This window comes from Anopheles arabiensis, chromosome 3, assembly GCF_016920715.1.
Source record: "Anopheles arabiensis isolate DONGOLA chromosome 3, AaraD3, whole genome shotgun sequence".
NCBI lineage: Eukaryota > Metazoa > Arthropoda > Insecta > Diptera > Culicidae > Anopheles > Anopheles arabiensis.
In genome coordinates, this window is record NC_053518.1 from 69,316,130 (window position 1) to 69,335,001 (window position 18,872).

At 48.5% G+C, this 18,872-nt stretch overlaps 1 protein-coding gene across 6 annotated transcripts in view; it reads left to right on the forward strand.

The window, feature by feature from the left end:
• Window positions 1–18,872, forward strand: part of LOC120903644 (teneurin-m) — a 520,615-nt gene that overhangs the window by 388,848 nt on the left and 112,895 nt on the right. Inside the window, exon 1 of one of the 6 annotated variants that reach the window (XM_040313196.1) lies at window positions 11,626–11,762. The exons of the other annotated variants lie outside the window; for them this stretch is intronic. Coding sequence (XP_040169130.1) covers window positions 11,759–11,762 — 4 coding nt within the window. The 5' untranslated portion in view covers window positions 11,626–11,758. Of the gene's footprint in view, window positions 1–11,625; window positions 11,763–18,872 lie in introns of those variants that run through there. 6 annotated transcript variants of the gene reach the window in all.

Here is an 18,872-nt window from a genome sequence, read left to right on the forward strand (position 1 = left end):
CCAGCAGCAGCAGCATCTACGGAATGCATAATAAAACATTTTTGGGATCGATCTTTGGGAAAATTTAAATATTGTCTTTACAATGTCGCCCGCACTGTTGGGGCCAGAATTGGTGCGGAGCAACTGCGATCGAAGATGCCGCCATGTTTAGAGCGCAACTGTCAAAATACGGTCCCGTTGATGGCATTGTTATGTCACCGCAGTTCAAGTGGTAGCGGCTGTGCTTAGCGAGTGAGAAAGGGAGATAAAGCACAACAAACTGTCTGGCGTGTTGGTATTTGGCTTCGGTGGTGCTACAAATAATGTGACAACGCGAGTTTGCCACTTAATTATACTACCAACTAGTGCAGTGTGGTCTGCAGTTAGTAGTGCCGAGGGAAGCATCTCTCCCACACAGGAATGGAAGAAGTAATGGGGAGGAACCCAAAGATGAGTCCGTTTTGTTGACCGTTTATGCATTAATTTCGTTATCGTAGCCAACCCTGGCGGATCTGCTTGATGTGCTCCGAATCGGCCGGCTTTCTGCTCAATTGGAGCTCCAGTCAGCCAGTGGAGTGGTCGAATTTAATCAGCATTCAAACACCAACACACACAAGCGCGCCCACTTGAGCGCCAGTTGCTTCTCTTTTCACAGCCGCCTAAAGGCTGCTTGCCGGCGCGAGGCTTAAAAGCTCGCTGTTAATAATATGTTTATCTAAATGGGCACTTCCAGTGATTTAGCACGTTTGAATCACCATTGCTCATCGTCCTCCCTTCGGGTGGTTCGAGTGCTATGGGTGTGTTGGAACTCGCACTGGAGGACCTCCGAAACACCATCTGTGGTTCAAACACAGTCCTACCCCGCTGCAGATGGGGTAGGGCATAACGTGCCTTTTTTATTAATTCTCACCGTTTGGCACTCTCTTGGAGCTCTAGCTGTACGCATCGAGCTGTGAAGTAGCTCTGCCGGCCACCACCTTTGCGTAGATTATCGTGGGTTGATCATGGGGTCGCTGCGGAGCGTTTGAATTTCTCACGGCACCTTCTATTCCATCGGCAAATAGAGAAGACAGCAATATGCACACGCAGGCCCCGATCGAAGTATGCGAACCATTCATACCGAATACAGGTCAATGCGGGCTGGGGCTCGTATCGGGCGGCTGGGATCGAGACTATTTTTATGGCTCTGCCTGCATCAAAGCCTCTCCCGGCGTTGGTAGCGCTCTGGAAGTGCGGTAAGCCCATTTATGTTCGACCCTAAGACTGGGGGTTTGAGGTGATCTCCCGCCCAGTGCGGCATCAAACAAACCCATCCCCGATTTCTTTACGGCGTTCAATAAACATGCTGCTTGGAAGTGGTTTGCTTGCTTCTTTGGAAACCATGCATACGGTGTTTTGCTTCCTTTTCTGGGAGCCCTCTTGTCCCAACATGGGCAAAACGGGCATTAGAGACCACCGCCGCTGCAGTTACTCCACGGTGCACACGGTGACAGTTGTGCAGCGATTCATCTGCCAGTTTTCTCGCACAACTGTCACTCCGTGTGCAATCTGATGTGTATGTGTCCTCCCGTTCATTAAGCTCCTATCAGGGGGAAGTGGATGGATGTTTGCAAAATGGCAGCCGGCTCGCGGTGAAACGGCTAAACCACAACCAAATCCCGATCAATCGATCTTGATTGCCGATTGGATGGATTGGCTTTAAATGAGCGATTGATTGAACGTCCACGTCCTGGAATTCGGCATTGTTAACTTGTACGACATTCAGGGACCTGAGGCCTACCTGTAGTTGGTATGGTAATTAAAATGGACACTAACCTGTAGGGAAATCAATCTTCAAACTAGCCCCTGTACTGTCGATGTATCGTAATCCTACCTTCAGTGGAAGGAAGACATTGACGTTGTACGGTTCATAAACTCATCTCCCAAGCAATTAGTGCACCAAATGACGAAATCGGGTGACGGTCAGTCGGTCGTTCTCGGATGTCTTCCCACTGACCCCTTTGCGTTCGTTCCGGACATTGTACTAATTAATCATACCGTTCCGGGGTTGGCTGAACACGAATGAGTTTACGTTTAAGGTTCTTTTGAAGTGTCGTTCTTTTCGGCCCCAAAATCCCCCAAACGCTTCGGGGCGAACATTGCGTAAAGCTTCGTTGCGCTTTCGGAGCACCGGAACACCCCTGTCGCACCGGTTGAAAGAGACCGGATAGTTCTTTAATTACTTACACCAGATGCCACTCCAACGTTCGACTCTGTCTCTCTCAAACACTCTGCGGAGCAGCGGAAGATCATTTCTCCCCGGGTTTGAGCAGTCGGTACTAAATTCTGTCATCATCTGTAACTTTGCCCCGCTGCGATGGGGTGGTAGGCAGTTGTTTAAATATAGACATGTTCACGCAAACGAATGCGTCGCGTTGCAGAGCCGATTCCGACCGATGTAGACGATTTGTTTCCCTCCATTCCTTTCACACCTTTGGGGTGAACAATATGTGTATGTGTGCTCTGGAAAAGCAATGTTTCTTTCCACTGTTTGCTTGAGCGATTGTATCCGCACCCATATGGAGAGTTTTGTTTTGGTTTCCTCCTTCCAGGGCACTAAACCTCGGAAACCTCAATTGAGGTCATAAAATTCAAAAATCGATGAACCATGGATTTGGATACCATTCTGCGGCTCACGCTCTGGAGCGGAATGCTCGTAAGAATATGTTTTTAATGCACGTTGCTCGTACTGAGACTGAGGCAGAGAGCCGAAACTGGACGACTTTACAGCGAAGCCAATAACGACCCGATCGGTTTAATAGCTTCGAGTGCGCGTTGGAATGTAAACGGCGGGAGCAAAAGCAATGCAGCTGTTTCATGATGTCAGCTACAAGCTACATGCTTGGGAGCCTCGAGTGTGACATTAATAAGCTGAATTTTGAAGCAATTTGGTGAAGCAAAACCACATACTTGTTTGTGTCGCTTTCTGGAATCAAGAGATTGTACAGAACGCGCGTGAGATGTTGACTTGGGGCTTGATTATAGCCTTTCACGCCGATCAGAAAGCCAACGGTTCGCATCGTGCATCGTTATCCATATGGGATGGGCTACATTCTGGAGTTTCTGGAGCGGTTCTCGAAATGCAAAAGGGGCATTCCTTCGGATCAACCGGAGGTCGTGTGAGCTGTTGCGTTACAGCTGGCCACCACTTGCTCGATACTGTTTGCCTTCCAAAACCTTCAAAGCTCGAAACCATAGTTATTAATTTGAATAATGATACACTGCCTCGAAACTGACCCCCTCTTTACAGCATGGTACGCCCTCGGTTCGTGTCAATTTCTAAAGGACCTCTTCCACCGTGGAATACAAACACGCTCACACACATTCACTGACAAAACAAAAAACCAGCCCTTAAAGATTAAACCGATACAATCAAAACGCTACCGGATGGTGCGAACGAATGAACACGGGTCGAGAAAAGAAAAAAAAACACATTTTCAAACACACCCCAACGCTCCGATTCCGTTAGGTTCTGCACTGAACCATGAAATGAAGGCAGTGAGACAGTCGGGGAGAGGGGGCAAGGAAAAATAGTCCGGACACTACTACTTCATCCGTGTAATTTTCAAACGACCCACAGCGTAGGTCCAATGATGGAAGTAACCTTCCCCCAGGGGGGAGCCCGTGGAGGAGGAAGAAATTGCCGATGAAATTTGTCTTTTGCATTATAATTAGTTCGTTCCAGGGTTAGCCTGGACAAGGTTTTGCGGAAACTTTTCTGGGGTTTTTTGTTTTTGTTTTTGAAGTTCAAATGTCGAAAATCCTCGCTTCGATCAGGGTTCAGTGCACGTTTCTGCGCTGATGAAGTGCTTTAAGCGACGCCTTGTGCCTTTTAAATTACGCCCGGAACAAGTAAGTGCTTGAATGATCAGAATATTTTAGAAGAGAAAGATTGTAGTATTGGAAGTATTTGTGCGCGCGCCATCTGGTCACACCAGCACACGAATCCATCGTTGAATTCGTAGATTCGATTCGCTGCACGCTCCCAACATTCGAGCGCAGTTTGATGAAGGGTGTCTCAAAGCTACTCCAAAGCAAACATTCGACTCGCGAGTGTTGGAACCGATCAATCCAGTTGATCCGGCTGTCGTTGTTTCGAAGGGCTACGAGCAAAGCAAGAGCAACAAAAAAAAGCTATTAAGTAACACAATCCCGACGAATTCGAAGCGACCATATCGAATTATAGGTTTCCTCCCAAATCGGCACCCTTGCGACCCTTTTTGGAGGATTGCTCGCTATTTCGCTTATTGTTTTCTCCCTCTATCCAAACAAACAAACCCACAATAAGATGGTTTGCGCGTCGTGAAATGCTCACAACAACAAAAAACGTACCGACGAGTGTGAAATTAATTGAAAATTAATCGTAAATAGTTCGCGTTACGCTAGCGGTGCGAGTTCCCCAAACTCAAAGAAACCCGTAAATAAATAGAAAACAAACATCAAAGTGATTCAAAGGAATCAATTTAGATGAGTATGTGTGTGTGTGCAAGCGGCACCCATCAGATCAGATCTGGATGAGGTGTTCTTCTCCACCGAGAAAAAAAAAACGCCATTCGTTAGTCCCGCTTTTTGGGGCGATCCTCTGAAGATGAATCGATCGTTTATCATAGATCCACCTAGAATACGGCCGCCGCGGAAAACGGAGCCAAAAAAGACGGCCCAACACACGTTGACCCTGCACGCGGCACAAGAAGGTCTCGGTCAGGTTTATGGTCCCGGCACTGCCGCAGCACCGCTTCAGGGGGAGGATCGCTAATTTTCGAATGGGCCCATAATAAAGCATCCCATAAATCATGGGCTAATGAATTCTTCCTCCGAAAATGGGCAGGAAAACGACTGAAGAAAATTTCGAAAAAACTCGCTTGCGTCTCTTCTTCTCGCCCTTATTACGACTTGTTTATACGTACAAACACACTCACACACTCACATAGGGCGTATGGCGTCGATCGACAATTAATTATTTCGCTCCTCCAAGCACGAACAGTGCCCAGCACACAGAGTTCGTGCGCACACTTGATTTTTTGGGGTCGTAATAAGAAAACAACATCCCGCGCCAGATGTGCGCGGTCCGTTTCGGCTTTTCGGCCCGACGAAACCCTTCAAACGCGCATCCTGGGGTCATGCCTTCTTCGCAGGCACGATGCACCCGCCGCTTACCAGTACTGCGCGGGTCCCGCCGTGACCCTTTGTGTGCGCTCGTTTGACAGTTGAAACCGTTTGTTTACATCTGCACCCGCCCGCCTGACAGTCATCGTCGTCGTGGTCGTCGTCGTATGGTGCTCAGCTGCCATACGGTTGGTGGAATGCCATTTGCGCCAGGCTTTAACGGTAACGGCCCACTCCATGAAGGGACCCTACACTGAGAAGGACCCAGAAGAAGGGAAATACATCTTTAGCTGTGTTCGTGCTTCCTGGTTTCCAGCCGGTTCGAAAGAGTTCAGCCGGCGTGTGTGTTCTGTATATGGAAATAGCTCCATTAATCATTTCCCCCCCAAATAATCGCCCATTAGTTATGGCGAACCATGGGACACCCCAATCCTCCTTCGGGATCTTCGGCAAGGGAAAGATCGAGAAATGGGTCGCACACACACACACACACACACACACACACACACACACACACACACACACACACACACACACACACACACACACACACACACACACACACACACACACACACACACACACACACACACACACACACACACACACACACACACACACACACACACACACACACACACACACACACACACACACACACACACACAGGGCTCCAATGGGAAGAAAGCAAATGTTGAAACAAAACTCGGCGCTTGCTCGGACATGCTAAAAACGCTCGGTCGATCGTGACCACTGGCCGGACTGGCTAGTCACGCAACGGGTGACCCATTAACTATGACATCTTCGCTTAACCTGCGCTGCGACATCGTTTAGACGGGGTCCCCGGAAACATAACGTGGAAACTATGCTAACGTCGCGGCCTCAATCACCAACCCCAAAACAAAACAACAGCAAACGCGCTTTTCCCCGATCGTCCAAACTCGATCATCATAATTTGCTTCGTTCGTTGGAAGATCTGTACACACTAACACATCAACATTTCCGGCGACTAATTTGTGGCTATCTTCAGTTCCAAGAGAGCTTCTTTGCTGATGACCTCCCCGCGCCATTTGATGATCTTCTGAGATTTTCAATCGATCCACGCCTACCTCTCACGCTCCACGGACCATTGTCTGGAGGGAAAGAAATTAGCAATGTCCAACATGTTCCCAAAAAAAATCCGTCGATTGAGAGCATCATCGTTTCACTGCGATGATGAGAAATGAAGATGAGCTGTATTATAGCAATACAGCACAATTTACGTACCGATTTCTTGCTACAACTACTACTGCTGCTGCTGAATTTCCTCCAAAACTTTGCTTGATGTGTCACAAGTCATTTAAGAGACTGGTGGGTGGTAGCACTTTCTCCAAAGAATTAACCCTCCACCTCCCGATCACCCATTAAGTGACACCGTAATGAACGCAATTGAGGAAAAGCTCATCAGCGCTGGCGGGTCTAAAGCTACGGGGCACTGATAGCACTGGACAGCTTTTGGGGAAAGTTTTGCAAATAGAAGAAATTGGAACCTCGGCGAAAGAAAGCGACGCCGGTGCAAAACTGTCAAAATCTCACCTCACATTATACGGGGTGGGTTGGGCGATAACAAGAGAGATGGTCCTCACCGCCATCAGCTTTCGGGCATTCACTCTCTCCCTCGCTCTCTGTTTGTGACACTGACAGCACCCATTTGTTCGGGCATTGGAGGCGACAGAGGAGGAGGAAGTAAAAATTTTCAGCTTCGAGCCAACATTAATTAAACTGTCAATACCGATTGCCCCGATACGGAGGGCGCAAAGTGTTCGCGGAAAATCCCGGCTCCCGGGTGTGCGCTTGGCACGAACGGATATGTCCAGGCAGACATCGTCCACGCCATCGCTGCCATCCCATCGACGGGAAATCTTTTTGCACGAAAAGCTTCTATGGTTTTTTCCACTTCTTTTGCTGCTATCGTACCAGGTTTTTCGCTCTATCCATCCTTACTGTCAAACTTCTTTTCATTAGAAAGTTCAACCGAAAAATGGGTAGAACGTCCGAGAACGAGAAAAGGAGATCCCGCCAAACCCACACGATGTCCTCTGTCCGAGCGATTGGCTTCCTTTTTTTTTTTTGCTGCTGGATCCTCCTGAACAGAATGTAGATGACTTTTTTCTTCCTTTTCCTGTGTGTGTGCCCGCCCTGTATTACTAGTAGGGAGACCAACAGATAAAAAAATGCGCCCAATCACCGCCATCCTTCTCGCATGGCATACCAGACACCAGAGGATGGTGAAAACTTTTGCCCGCCCGGCTCTGTTTCGGTCATCTTTTGGTTATTTGACCGCATCCCGTTGGCAATAGAATGCTGGAGTGGCAGCGCAAAAGTTGCGGCAACCCCCAAAAACCCACACCAGAACGGCACTGGCCAGGCGCTTGGGATGGCACTGATAAACGACGAAAGTTTTGTCGGCACGAACGGACAGTGAACGATTTCCCGGATCCGTTTTCACAGCTTTTTTGCAAGAGAAGATCCGCGGTTCTGGGTTGTGCTTGTGGCCTCGTTGCCTTAGTAACAAAACGATATCAAAGTGAGAAGTGCCATCACCATATCGTAAGACCTCCTGTTCCAAAGGGGAATACCTGTAGAAAGCGTAGAATGACGCAACGAAGATAGACATTGCTGCGAAATACTTTATCCTTTCGCGCTGCTCCGAAGCGAAACTTAGCAATATCTTTATCCAAGGTTTTTGCCCAAAACCTATCTCAAAAGAAACCGCACCGAGCTCGGCGCCATGAATATCCGGCGCGCTAGGTAACTCTCCGGGAAAAATCATTTAGTTCACCCCAGGACCGCAGAGTGTGTACGTGTGTTTCTTTTTTCGGCGCTGGAGCTATTTTGATAGAAAAGTGGAAACCCTGCGCGAACTTTGCGGTGGCCTGTTGCTCTCCGGCACCGTCATCTTTGGCCTCGTGGCGACGGTGGCGTTTGTCGTCGACGACAGCCGCAGAGATGAAAGCGGCAGCGGAACTTAAATCGGATAAAAAATGTTTCCACCCAGCGCTAGTTCGCTCGCAGTTTGACATGTAACGCAGCAGCAGCAGTAGCAACAGCAGCCCCCGGGATGTCTGGCAGGCACAACATCGTAGTCGGTGGATATTCGGGAGCTGGGGGATTATTCTCGCCCAGCCCGGCAGAACCCGGAGCGCACGCTTGCCCCCGAAACGTTAACGCAGTGTGTGTGTGTTTTGAGGGATGGGAGTCCTCCTTTAGTGCCGCGTGGAACCTTATTTATGGCACCGATGTCAAAGTTTAATGGTCTCGCACGGGCCAACGCACGCACGGCGCACACCAGTGTACCAGCGGCATCAAAATATTTTCCCAACTTGCGGCGTGTTCCAAATTGGGAGTCGTAGCTCCCTGGCTTGTCGTGTCGGGTTGTTCTTCTTCTCTTTTTGGGGTTGCAACTCCAACAGTTCCACTTCACAGAGTTGAGTTGTTTGAACACGGCGTGGTGTGCGAGCGCGACCGGTTTGAAACAGCACCAAACGGTGTCGAACTGTTCCTAAGGTGCCCCCATGTGCCCCCTGAAGCTAGGATTTTACTTCTTTTTTTGTATGAAAGATCAGTTTTTGAAGCGTTCTCTCATTTTTCTCGATGGATGTTTTTCTTTCTGATGAGTGGATTTACATGCTGCCTTCGCTCGGTGTTGGTGGCAGCGACGGCGATGAATCTCCAAGTGGTGGCCGTGGATTAGTGGAGGATGTGCTGTTCAAACACTTTCCCAGCGTTTTTAATCTTCAAAAGGTTTTCGCCCTCTCGCCACCTCGGCTTTTGGACGGGGAAGTACAAAAATAACCGTGCCAGGGGAGGGCAAGTGATGAAGCATGGACCACGAGCCACTGCAGAACTATTGATGTCTTCGTTCGTTTCTACACACTTTTTGATCAACTCCAGACTAAGCAGGCCGTTAATTTCGCACACTTAATCAAACGAGTAGCAGCAGCCCCCCAAAACCCGTCTCGGCTCGACTCGGGGTTTTCTCCAATCGCCGAGCCAATCGACACTTTGTGCGGGGTCGACGAGCTAGAAACCATTTCCCAGCCGCATCCCATTTGTTTTTGACATTTCTATCAATGGGTTTCGGATTTCTGGGGGAAAGATTTATCGCCTCCGGTACGGATCGATCTGTCGTCGGAAACTCCCGTGTGGACTGGGGTAATAGTAGGGAGGCAAGAGGACCATCTCCCAGTGCGATACCACACTTGACCCGTACGAACCCAGGCGCTCTTCCATATACGTTGCGAGCGATACACAGGCCCGAAGTACCTGCGCACTTTCTTCGCCACAAACGTTGTGGAAGAAAGAGGGAAGCATATGTACATGAGAACCTAACAAGCCCTTTGACAGCCTCCCAAGGATCCTTCCCCAACCGTGTGGCAAACAAACAACCATTGAAAGCTAAATAAAGCACAACCAAACAAAGGTATGCCTAATTTAAGAAAAACCAAACGAAAGGTCCCTTTCCACGCAGGGCAATTGCTGCGGGCGGATGGGGTTGGCAATGATGGCCGATGAAGTAAGGCATATTTCATAAATTGTATTATATTGTAATTTTCCCTCCACCCGTGCTCCACCCGTCACAAACCGTCCAAGTGGATGTATGGATCGATAAATCAAACGCACCCGATGGTGGAAGCGAAAGCGAAGATGAAAAATGCGCTGCCATGTTGCGACCAAAAAGGCGCAAAAGCCGCTTTTGCTGAGGTCCCCGGAGGCAACAAAGTCACCGGTAAGCTTCACCGGTGAAAACGGCAAATACAAACACGGGGACGGGGTACTGTTGGCATTGGCCAATTGTTCCATCTCTCGGTGCGTCACATCTGATTTGAAATTGGGTTCCCAAAAAAGGAACCACCGCTCACGGGGAGATTCGTATTGTGAATGTTATTGAATCGAGCATAGGGGATGAGATGTCATTCAATTCTAATAAATCATAATCCTTTCGAATTGCCAATCCGGCCGCCGAGTAAGTGAGCGAATTGTGTGTCGCTGACAACGAACGTCCCGAAAACCACGGGTTCTTGTCTTCGCCGACTTTGTAAGGAATCTCTTCGACAGCGCGCAAGCACTGGGAGGATTTTCGGAACAGCGGCTTCCAGCATCGGCCTTCTAATTGCCTATTATTTGCCTTTCGCTTTGCAAAAGCGTTATCTCCCTCCCCGTACTGCCAATTGCGTTTGTGTCTTCGAGTTGATTTCCCTATACACAAATGTCAATGAATGTGTCTTCTCTCCCGCACTGGGTAATAACAACGACCTCAGGGGGGGGGGGGGCATGTTGTTGGGACGGCTCCAGCGTCCAAAGCTCTGGTGCTGTTTTTATTATTGCGTAGATTCGATCCAATTAACCGTAAACAGAACTCCGGCCCGTATGTAGCCCGGTCCGTCCATTATCAATGGTGGTCCATTGAGAGCGTACCTTCACCCAAGGAATGTTAACTTCACAACTTAACCTCACTTTGGGACCGAAAGTTTGCTGCTCCAATAGCCAATGTCTCCAAAACGCAGGCTATTGCAGGCTAAAAAGGAAGTCATCAGAAAGCCCTTCCGGAGAGCAAGAGAGCAGGGGAGCCCGAGATGAAAATAAACAATGGCAGAAGAATGCACCTCTTCCTGGGGGTTGTTTGTTCCGGAGGCAAAGGAAAGCATGTGGCGCCACAGCGCCACCCTCCGCCACAAAACCGACCCAACCCCGTCGACTCAATTATCGCAAGACAATAGACAATATTGCCTGTGCCATCGACTGTGCGGAGGCTTGTCGCATTATCGCATTTCTCCTTTTTTAGTGGAGACGATGTCGTCGTGCCCGGTTTGTCGCTGGATGGACGAAGGGTACAGCGTCTACCTTTTGCGGTACAGTGAGCGCAATGAGACGCTGTGGGTGCATTGTGTAGTTGGGTTAATTTTGCGTCTGCCACAACACCGAGGGGAAGGGCAGCTCGTTCAAGCATCGTTTACTCGGCAGAATGTGACAGTTTTGCTGTGTGCGGATGTGAACATGGCTGTTGCCGCCGTTCCCGCACCGACGTTCATTCACAATCGCATCATGAAAAGTAGTCTGTAGTGTGTTTTAATTCTACCATTTGCTGGGATGATGTATGCCTAATAATAAAACCACAATTCTTTCCTTTCTCTCTCCCCCTCTCGTTCCAGGTTCGTATTCTAAAACGGGGATAGTGCGTAGAGTTTGTAAGAACAGTTGGACCATCCATCGTGCGCCGTCGATGTCTGCAATTCAATGCCGTGAGCGTGAGACAGGAAAGCTTGATGCGTTCTTGTTGGTTTGTCTTGCGGTAGAAAATACTAACACTAAAACGCAGTCCGGGACGATAAACCACTCCAAAGCAGCGCACAAGATTAACAAACAATAGACGATTGGTCATCTAAAGAGTTACCTTTTTACCATAAAGCAAAAATCGCCCCCCCCCCCCCCCCCCCGGTTTCTCTGATAGGCCGAGGTTTCATAGCGTTTAACGATACCCTTGCAACCCACCACCACTCGCACCCTCACACACAAACACACACCTTCATCTTTCACCTTTCTTTCCGTGTGCCCGCGATACCATTCGCAAAACTCCTTCACCAATGTTCCCAACATGGGTGAGTGTACCGTTCATTGAACAACGTTGGTTTCGTTCGTCTTGTCTTTTCCATTTCTGTTCGCTTCACCATTTTATCTCTCTCTTTCTCTCTCTCTCTATGTGTGTGTATTTAGTTTGTTTTTCATTTCTTTTTCTCCCCAACTTCCTTGAAACCCTTATCTCCTCTTTCCCAGCAGCATCACAGGTCCTAACCAGCATCTTAGGCAATTGCAATTTTTGTCTTCTCAAACTACAAACACACACACACACACAAACATACAAACTCTGTTGTTGCAAGTTGTACACGTTGTTTGGCTCGCTAATTCCACCTCTTTTTTCTTACCTCTGTTCAAGCATCTCTTGTTATTTTTTTGTTTCTATTTTATCTGTTCATGAGTGTTTCTTTCTTCTTTCTTTACCTACTCTTGTTCGTCTCTGTGGCGTCTTGTGGTGTCCCGTTGTTTCTTTGCTTCCTGTGTCCTATTGTCCTATTGCTGATGCGTGTTTTTGATATTTTCTTACATTTCTGTATGTCTTTCCAACCAATTTGGTTGCACTTTTAAGGTAAATATTTCTATTGCTGTTTAAGATCTTGTTGGAATTTCATACCTTTGCAGTCAGTTATACTATGGTGAAATGTTCTTGTTTTCTGTTCCAAGTTCTGCTCAACTTGTCAGCCAGCTTTATCTTCATCTTTGATTCAACACACAAGAAACATAATGTTTCGATGTATCCAGGATTACTGCAAACCGAGGCCAATAAATTGGCCCGAAAATGAAACGAAAATAGCACGCAGCAAATGAAGTCGACTAATCTGTTCAAATATTGTGACAAGCATTAATCTTTTCCTAGGCTACTTTCTGTACTCTCCCCCATCAGCCACCAGTGCTGCGTAGAGCCTTCCCCTAAGAAGCGTTTTTGTTCCGCACCTCGGAACAGGTTGATCAACAAACTTGTAAACAGGATTCGATTCTATCGATACCACCGTTCGAGCCGCTGCTGCTTTAAGATGACCTTTTGCGTCGGCTGCGTGTCCGTAAAACCAATTTCTTTTACGACCGAGCAGGGAAGAGCGTCCAGCGCGCTTGGGTGAAATTCAATTTTCCATCGCCCAAAACTTGCCCGCTGCTGCTCCCCCGGTTTTGGGAAGAACAGGTAGTCAGCATTTGGCGTGCTTCTTGTTTTTTTTTTTTTTGTAATCTTGTCGCCAGTCCCGAGCCACGACAAAAGTCAATAAATAATGCAATCCCTCTTTTGCCAGGGGGAGGGTTCGTTTGGTGGTTCGTTGCCAGAATGATGATTCGGAAAATCGGGGAAGGTTCAGCGTGAGGACTTAAAGAGTACGTACGTACGAATGTTGCACTGCGAAACGTCTGAAACTCACGCGTGGAAGGACTTTTTTGATCCGATTGCTGTCCGAAAAACTGCTGTTTGTTGTACTTTCCTTTGCTGTAAATAAATAAACAATTGTGTGTGTGTGTTTACGTCTCTTTGCAGCTAAAAAAACACACAACGTTTCATTTCATTGAAGGGAAAACAACTTTCGGTATTTTCCAAAACAACTCAAATCCATTTTGTCTTCAGTGTGTGTGTGTGTGTACGTGACAGCTGAAGAGCATCGTACCGTCAATTGCATCAAGATTTCCAAGCAAGAGATTCCACATTTTTCATCATCTTAGTTGAAGTGATCAATAGCTTAAAAGGGACTCCAAAAAAACTGAATTACGTCCCCAGAGGGATAAACGAATCATGGAGCACTGGAGCGTACCTTTTGGGAAGGAATGTATCTGTCTGGAATTCCGATGCACCTTTAATGTACAAGCGCTCCTGGGTTACATCAGCGTCCAACGGTCCAATCCAATGTCTTGTCCATATTTGTAGCTGCTCGGGTTGCTGGTTTTGTGTTTCAGTTACCTTCCTTTCCCTCTTAATTGCTTCTCTTCATAATCACCTCTCTCTCTTCTACATTCATTATCTGTCGGCGAGGATCGTGTCCTGCGTTAAGAGTTTTCCGAGCTCTGGCTGGCTTGTAAATAATTATTCAAATAGCGCCATTCAAAGTCACTTTACACTGCGCAAAAACTGTGTACAAATCCACGGCTCTCACCCTCGTCCCTTCGCCTAATCAGCCGTGCAAGATCACACAATTTGGTGTGGCAAGCGACGAGATCGTGGTCGCGGAAGGTTTTGTCACGCTCCCGGAGGCCACTCCAGAGCTTGTGCACAAATGTGTGGAGTCGATTTATTGTAGGCAGTTTGTAGCGTTGCTGTAGATATCGCTCCCGGCCCCGCAGCTCATGGAACAACGGTTGCTTACAAGCCACGATGCCTTTTGCTTTTCCATGGCTGCTGCTGCTGCTGCTACTGCTGCTTATGCATGCAAAAGCGAAACGAAGTGCTTGGGCGATAGTCGAACCATATCACATAATGACTTCAATTGCCAAGCTTGTGAGCTACTGGAGCCGTAACGTTCTTAGCTTGTTTGGAGTTTGGAGTAGGGGACCAGGTAGAGTAAGGGTATGGCTTCCTATTTGTAAAATTCTATAGGCATTTGTTCCTGTTTTTTTTTTTTGTTGCCCTTCTTCTCGTCCTCACGTGCTTCTCCAGGTATGTGGAGCTGCAGACCGGTGACTGGGAGGCCGCAAGCAGCATTATTATTGCTCGGTCGATTCTTGTTATTTGCAATCCCACCGGGATTACGGCACCAGGCGACGCGACAGCAACAAACGGAAGCATCCACGGGATCCGTTCTAGACGGCCAGCGGCAACGAAAGGGAGAGAGAAGCGACAAGCAGAAGAAGAAGACGAAAAAACACAGACACTCAACCAACGAACTTTATCTACTTAGTTCTTATGGTCCTTCCCCACCATCACTCCGAAGCACGACAAGTACGCATGGAGAGAAAGAGAGTGCGCGATATCCTTTCCATTTACCTTTTCCTACACACACACACACCGCATAATGGTGCACGGTTTGGACCTTCCAGCACAGGAATAAATTGACTTTCCTGGTGCTGTTCCGCGCACTCCAGGCAGCAAACTTTTGGCAAAACGCACGAACACAGTTGCGCGGTGTCGTCGGGGGCTTCGAAAAGCATCATCCAGCCTCAATTACAAACTGAATTCATTAAAAAGTCCCGAGCACCGCAAAACCTCCTGGCTGGAAGGAAATCATGCGCAGAGGTTCTTGAGGAAGCATCTCCACAAACATACAGAACAAGAATCGAACGCAACTTGTCGGCGTCGACAACTTTGAGACCGTTTTTTTTATTGTTGTTCTTTTCCTGTAGAATTTGTTCCGTGTTGGTTCATCTTTGTTGGTCAATAATATTTCTGTACAAATTTTGTATGTGCGTTGTTGATGTTGTTGGTGGTGATGGAAATCCTTTGGCCAATATTCAACACACGCCCTGACTGCAAACTACGCATAGTTCACGTCATTTGCCTCCAGCTCCCTGGCTTTTCGAGCAAAGGCTTTGTTTGGGAGCCGCCGCCGCCAGACGGTAATGTCTCGGCCTGGGCCCCATCGCAGGGGTAAACGCTTGCCAGAATGCATACAAAATACGGGACGGGATAATTAATAGCTGTCACAGGCTCGACCGAAGCAGGCTGGGTCCAAGGGGCCTCCCCAAAGGTTGGGCAGCTAATGCAAGGCGCGTCGTCGAACGCTTTTCCCACTGCTTGGCAGGGCAAGAATGAGAAGAAAAAAAGCCGTCGTTATTGACAGCAATGAAAGTGGCGCAAGGCAGCAGCAACAGCAGTGGGTACGCGTGGCTTACGTACCCGGGAGGAATGTGCCTGTTCCCACCTCTATGGCAGTGTGTGCTGTTGCGACCAACCAGGCAGCAGGTTCGATCGTCCGAAGCGCAGTTGTGCCCGACCGTCCCTCCCATGGGAAATGCGTCGCGGGAATCGAACCGTCTGCGTCTGCCCAATAGTGGACGGGACTGGAATTACAAATCTAGGTCGGCTATTCGCTTTTATCGATCCGAATCGTCGTTGTCAGCGCGTTTGATCGCCAAGGTACAATCGCAATTCCTGTTTTGTGGGTCCTCTGGACGCGAGCTGACATGACAACCAACAACGGGGATCTGAGATCGTGCCCACTCTGGGGACTGTTCGGTGCGACCTCGGCGCATTCTTCCCCAAACCCCCAAGGGGATGCTTCACCAACACGGACAGAAGCCTCAAGTGGTAGCTTATTAGTTAACTAGCAGCATCGAGAGAGGTTAGAGATCTCGTCGCTTCAAATCGTCCATCGGACGACAAGAATCGACAAACAGAGCCACCCATCATGTGCGCATTTCCTTCCAAGAAGATGATTGGCACATCATCTTTGAAGCACGAGAAAAGGTTGAGCTGTTTGTAGAAAGCACAGCACATATTAAACCATTGACTCTGATACAACCCACAAGGAGAGGCTTATCAAATTTCCGTACATCAGAATCTTGTGCAAATCTTTCCGGACCTTGCCTGCCGGCAGCCGAAAACTTCCCGCTTTGCAAGTCCTGAACGACCCAAAAACTTATGTCCATAATCAAGTAACCGATGTAGTTCAATTTCAGAAGTGAGGGGGGTTTGATTTCGGCAGGCACATGTCATGTAAAACGACGATTGGGTTTCACCGTCCCCCGCAGAAGAAAGCGAGCAGTGGAGAAAAAATAAATACTCTCATCAAATATGTCAATCGTTGTCCACCCAACGAAGGCGTACGACGAACGTTGTGACGGGTGCGTAAACTTTGTCCGGCAAACGTCCCGCCGGTGTGACGTCTTTGTGAACTTTTGTGTGGCCCCGGGGTACACTCCAAAGCCCGCAAGTTGACTATTTAGAAGTACAAAAACGGGAAGAGTACGAAAAAAAGGAATAATAGACCAAACCAACCAGCACCAACCTTCATGTTGTCTGGGAGATTCCTGCCAAATTCGGAGAATCTTAGCAGTGCCCGGGGTTTGTGTGGTAACCGAAAGGAACATTTGACGGAGAAAATGGTCTGACAGCCGCATGACGAGGGTTTGATGAAGTTCTCGCGAATATAATCCCTGTCCCTGATTCCAGGCTTTTTCCTTTTTTTGCTGTTGGCTGTTGGCAGGACCTCTTTTCTGGGGAATGAATGATACACACGTACACACCCAGGCCACCAGCGCGACCATGCAAATAGCGAAACATTTGTGCGATGGGTTAAAGCACCGCTTGCGCTTTATCGGAGTCATGCCACGGTCATTGAGGCACAAAACTGGCCAAAGCTGGCAAGCGTGCCATTTGCGAAGGACACGCATCACGGGCAGTGAAGCTCTCTGTGTAGGCTCCTCAGTTCACGGTAGACAGGTGGACAGGGACAGGGAGAAGGGAGTGTATGCGAGATACGCCCAAACGGTTTACTTTAGCACGTGACATGACTTTTTCGTTGTCACGTTCGGACACATCGGACGTCGGAGTTTGTGCTCATTCGCACCAACCACGGATGTTCCGTGTCCATCTTGTGCTGTGCTGCACCTACGCAGCATTCTCACATACACACATACACACACACACGGCGTGCATCGTCCTCCTGTCGCGTTTTTTGCGCGCGTTCCGTCCTGCACGCGCGCGTGTTGTTTGAATTCGTAACACCAAGCGCAACGGCACACGGCATGCGTACACACGGCGCGAGAGCTTCCGTAGCGAATTCCAGGATTTCTGCCCTCCCCTGAACTAACAAATAACGAGACGCAACAGAGGATGGGAGACGACACACACAAAAAAAGAAGGCGATTGGTGCAGTGAAAAGCGTCTGCAGCAAGACTTTGGTCGGTGAGGGTGAGTGCGCCTGCATCTCGTCTGCATGTATTCCACCCGGTGCTGGTCGCGTTAAAAAAAAAACGGCGTTCAAAATTCGTCGTCCATGTGTGTCCGTTTCCCATATACACATACGACCGGGGCTCTTTTGTTGCCGCGCTCCGGAATTAGGCACGGACGCTGGCAGAGCTCGAGCTTGTTGTTGGTTTTTTTACGCTCCTTTTGCAACGCAGGGATTGCAACGACGAACGGTTGTACCATTGCCTGGGTGGACTAAATAAACTTAACCTACCCATAAGCTTACAGGCACGGACGCGCCGCCATGGCACACAAGGTTACCGTCGCGACCTGCAACAACGACCAGCAGCAACAGCAGCATCAGCACGATTGTGACCATTTCTGTGCGCTCCCAAGGAACAAACGCGCGCCCATCGCAACCCGCCAATGCGTTCGTGTTCTGGGATGAATTTTCCAAAAAAGGAAAAATCCACCCCTCTCCCAACGCGTCCCACGGCCCGACGCGTCGTGGCTGAATAATGTAGACGGGTTTGTTTTTTTTTTTTACCACCCGTGCCCGGGACAATGCCGACGAGTTTCCCGTGCAGCAGCAGCAGCAGCGCAGCAGAAGACGAACCTTCTCACATTCCGCCAACTCCGGCAACCAGTCGCTCGACCCATTGGAGGGAAAGTGGTTTGAAATCGCGGAGTGGCGAGTGGTAAAGTGCTGCTGCAGTGCAGTGGGAAGCGGACTCGCTTCATACATAAAATGTGCACGCTTATCATCTTTATTATTGTTATTAAATTGTTCAATTTCTTCAACTCGCACGGGGTCCTGTGCGGGTGCTGCATTCTACAGTTCGCTTTTGTTGCAATGCAATCCCTTTAATGGGGAACCTCGCAAATAGAGAGCGAGCGAGCGAGTAGAGCTATTAAACGGTGTAGTGAAGACATATACGGCAAACACCGTACCCCGCTGCCAATAATGCTTTCAGGTGGGGAGCAATTGTTCCGGTTGTGTTCCTGAGCGATAAAGCTTAAGCAGCGCCCGATAGCATCTGCATGAGGCCCTCGTAAAAGCACCAAGCATCAAGTCCATTCTGTTGCGTTATCTACAAACAGTTACACAGTTTGAAATGGGTTTTAAAATGTTTTAAAACAGCCTTCCATTTATCAGCGTGGAACGAAAGGTTTGCAAACTGGATGAAATTGAAAAATCTTCAGCAATGCACGTCATTGTGTTTTGGTGGGCAAGAACTACCATTCAATTAGCTCCGGTAATGATGGTTTCGTTCTTTATTGATTTGTAGCGTTCGACAGGGGCGCGCGGTTTTGGTTTTGCATTTTGCTCCGT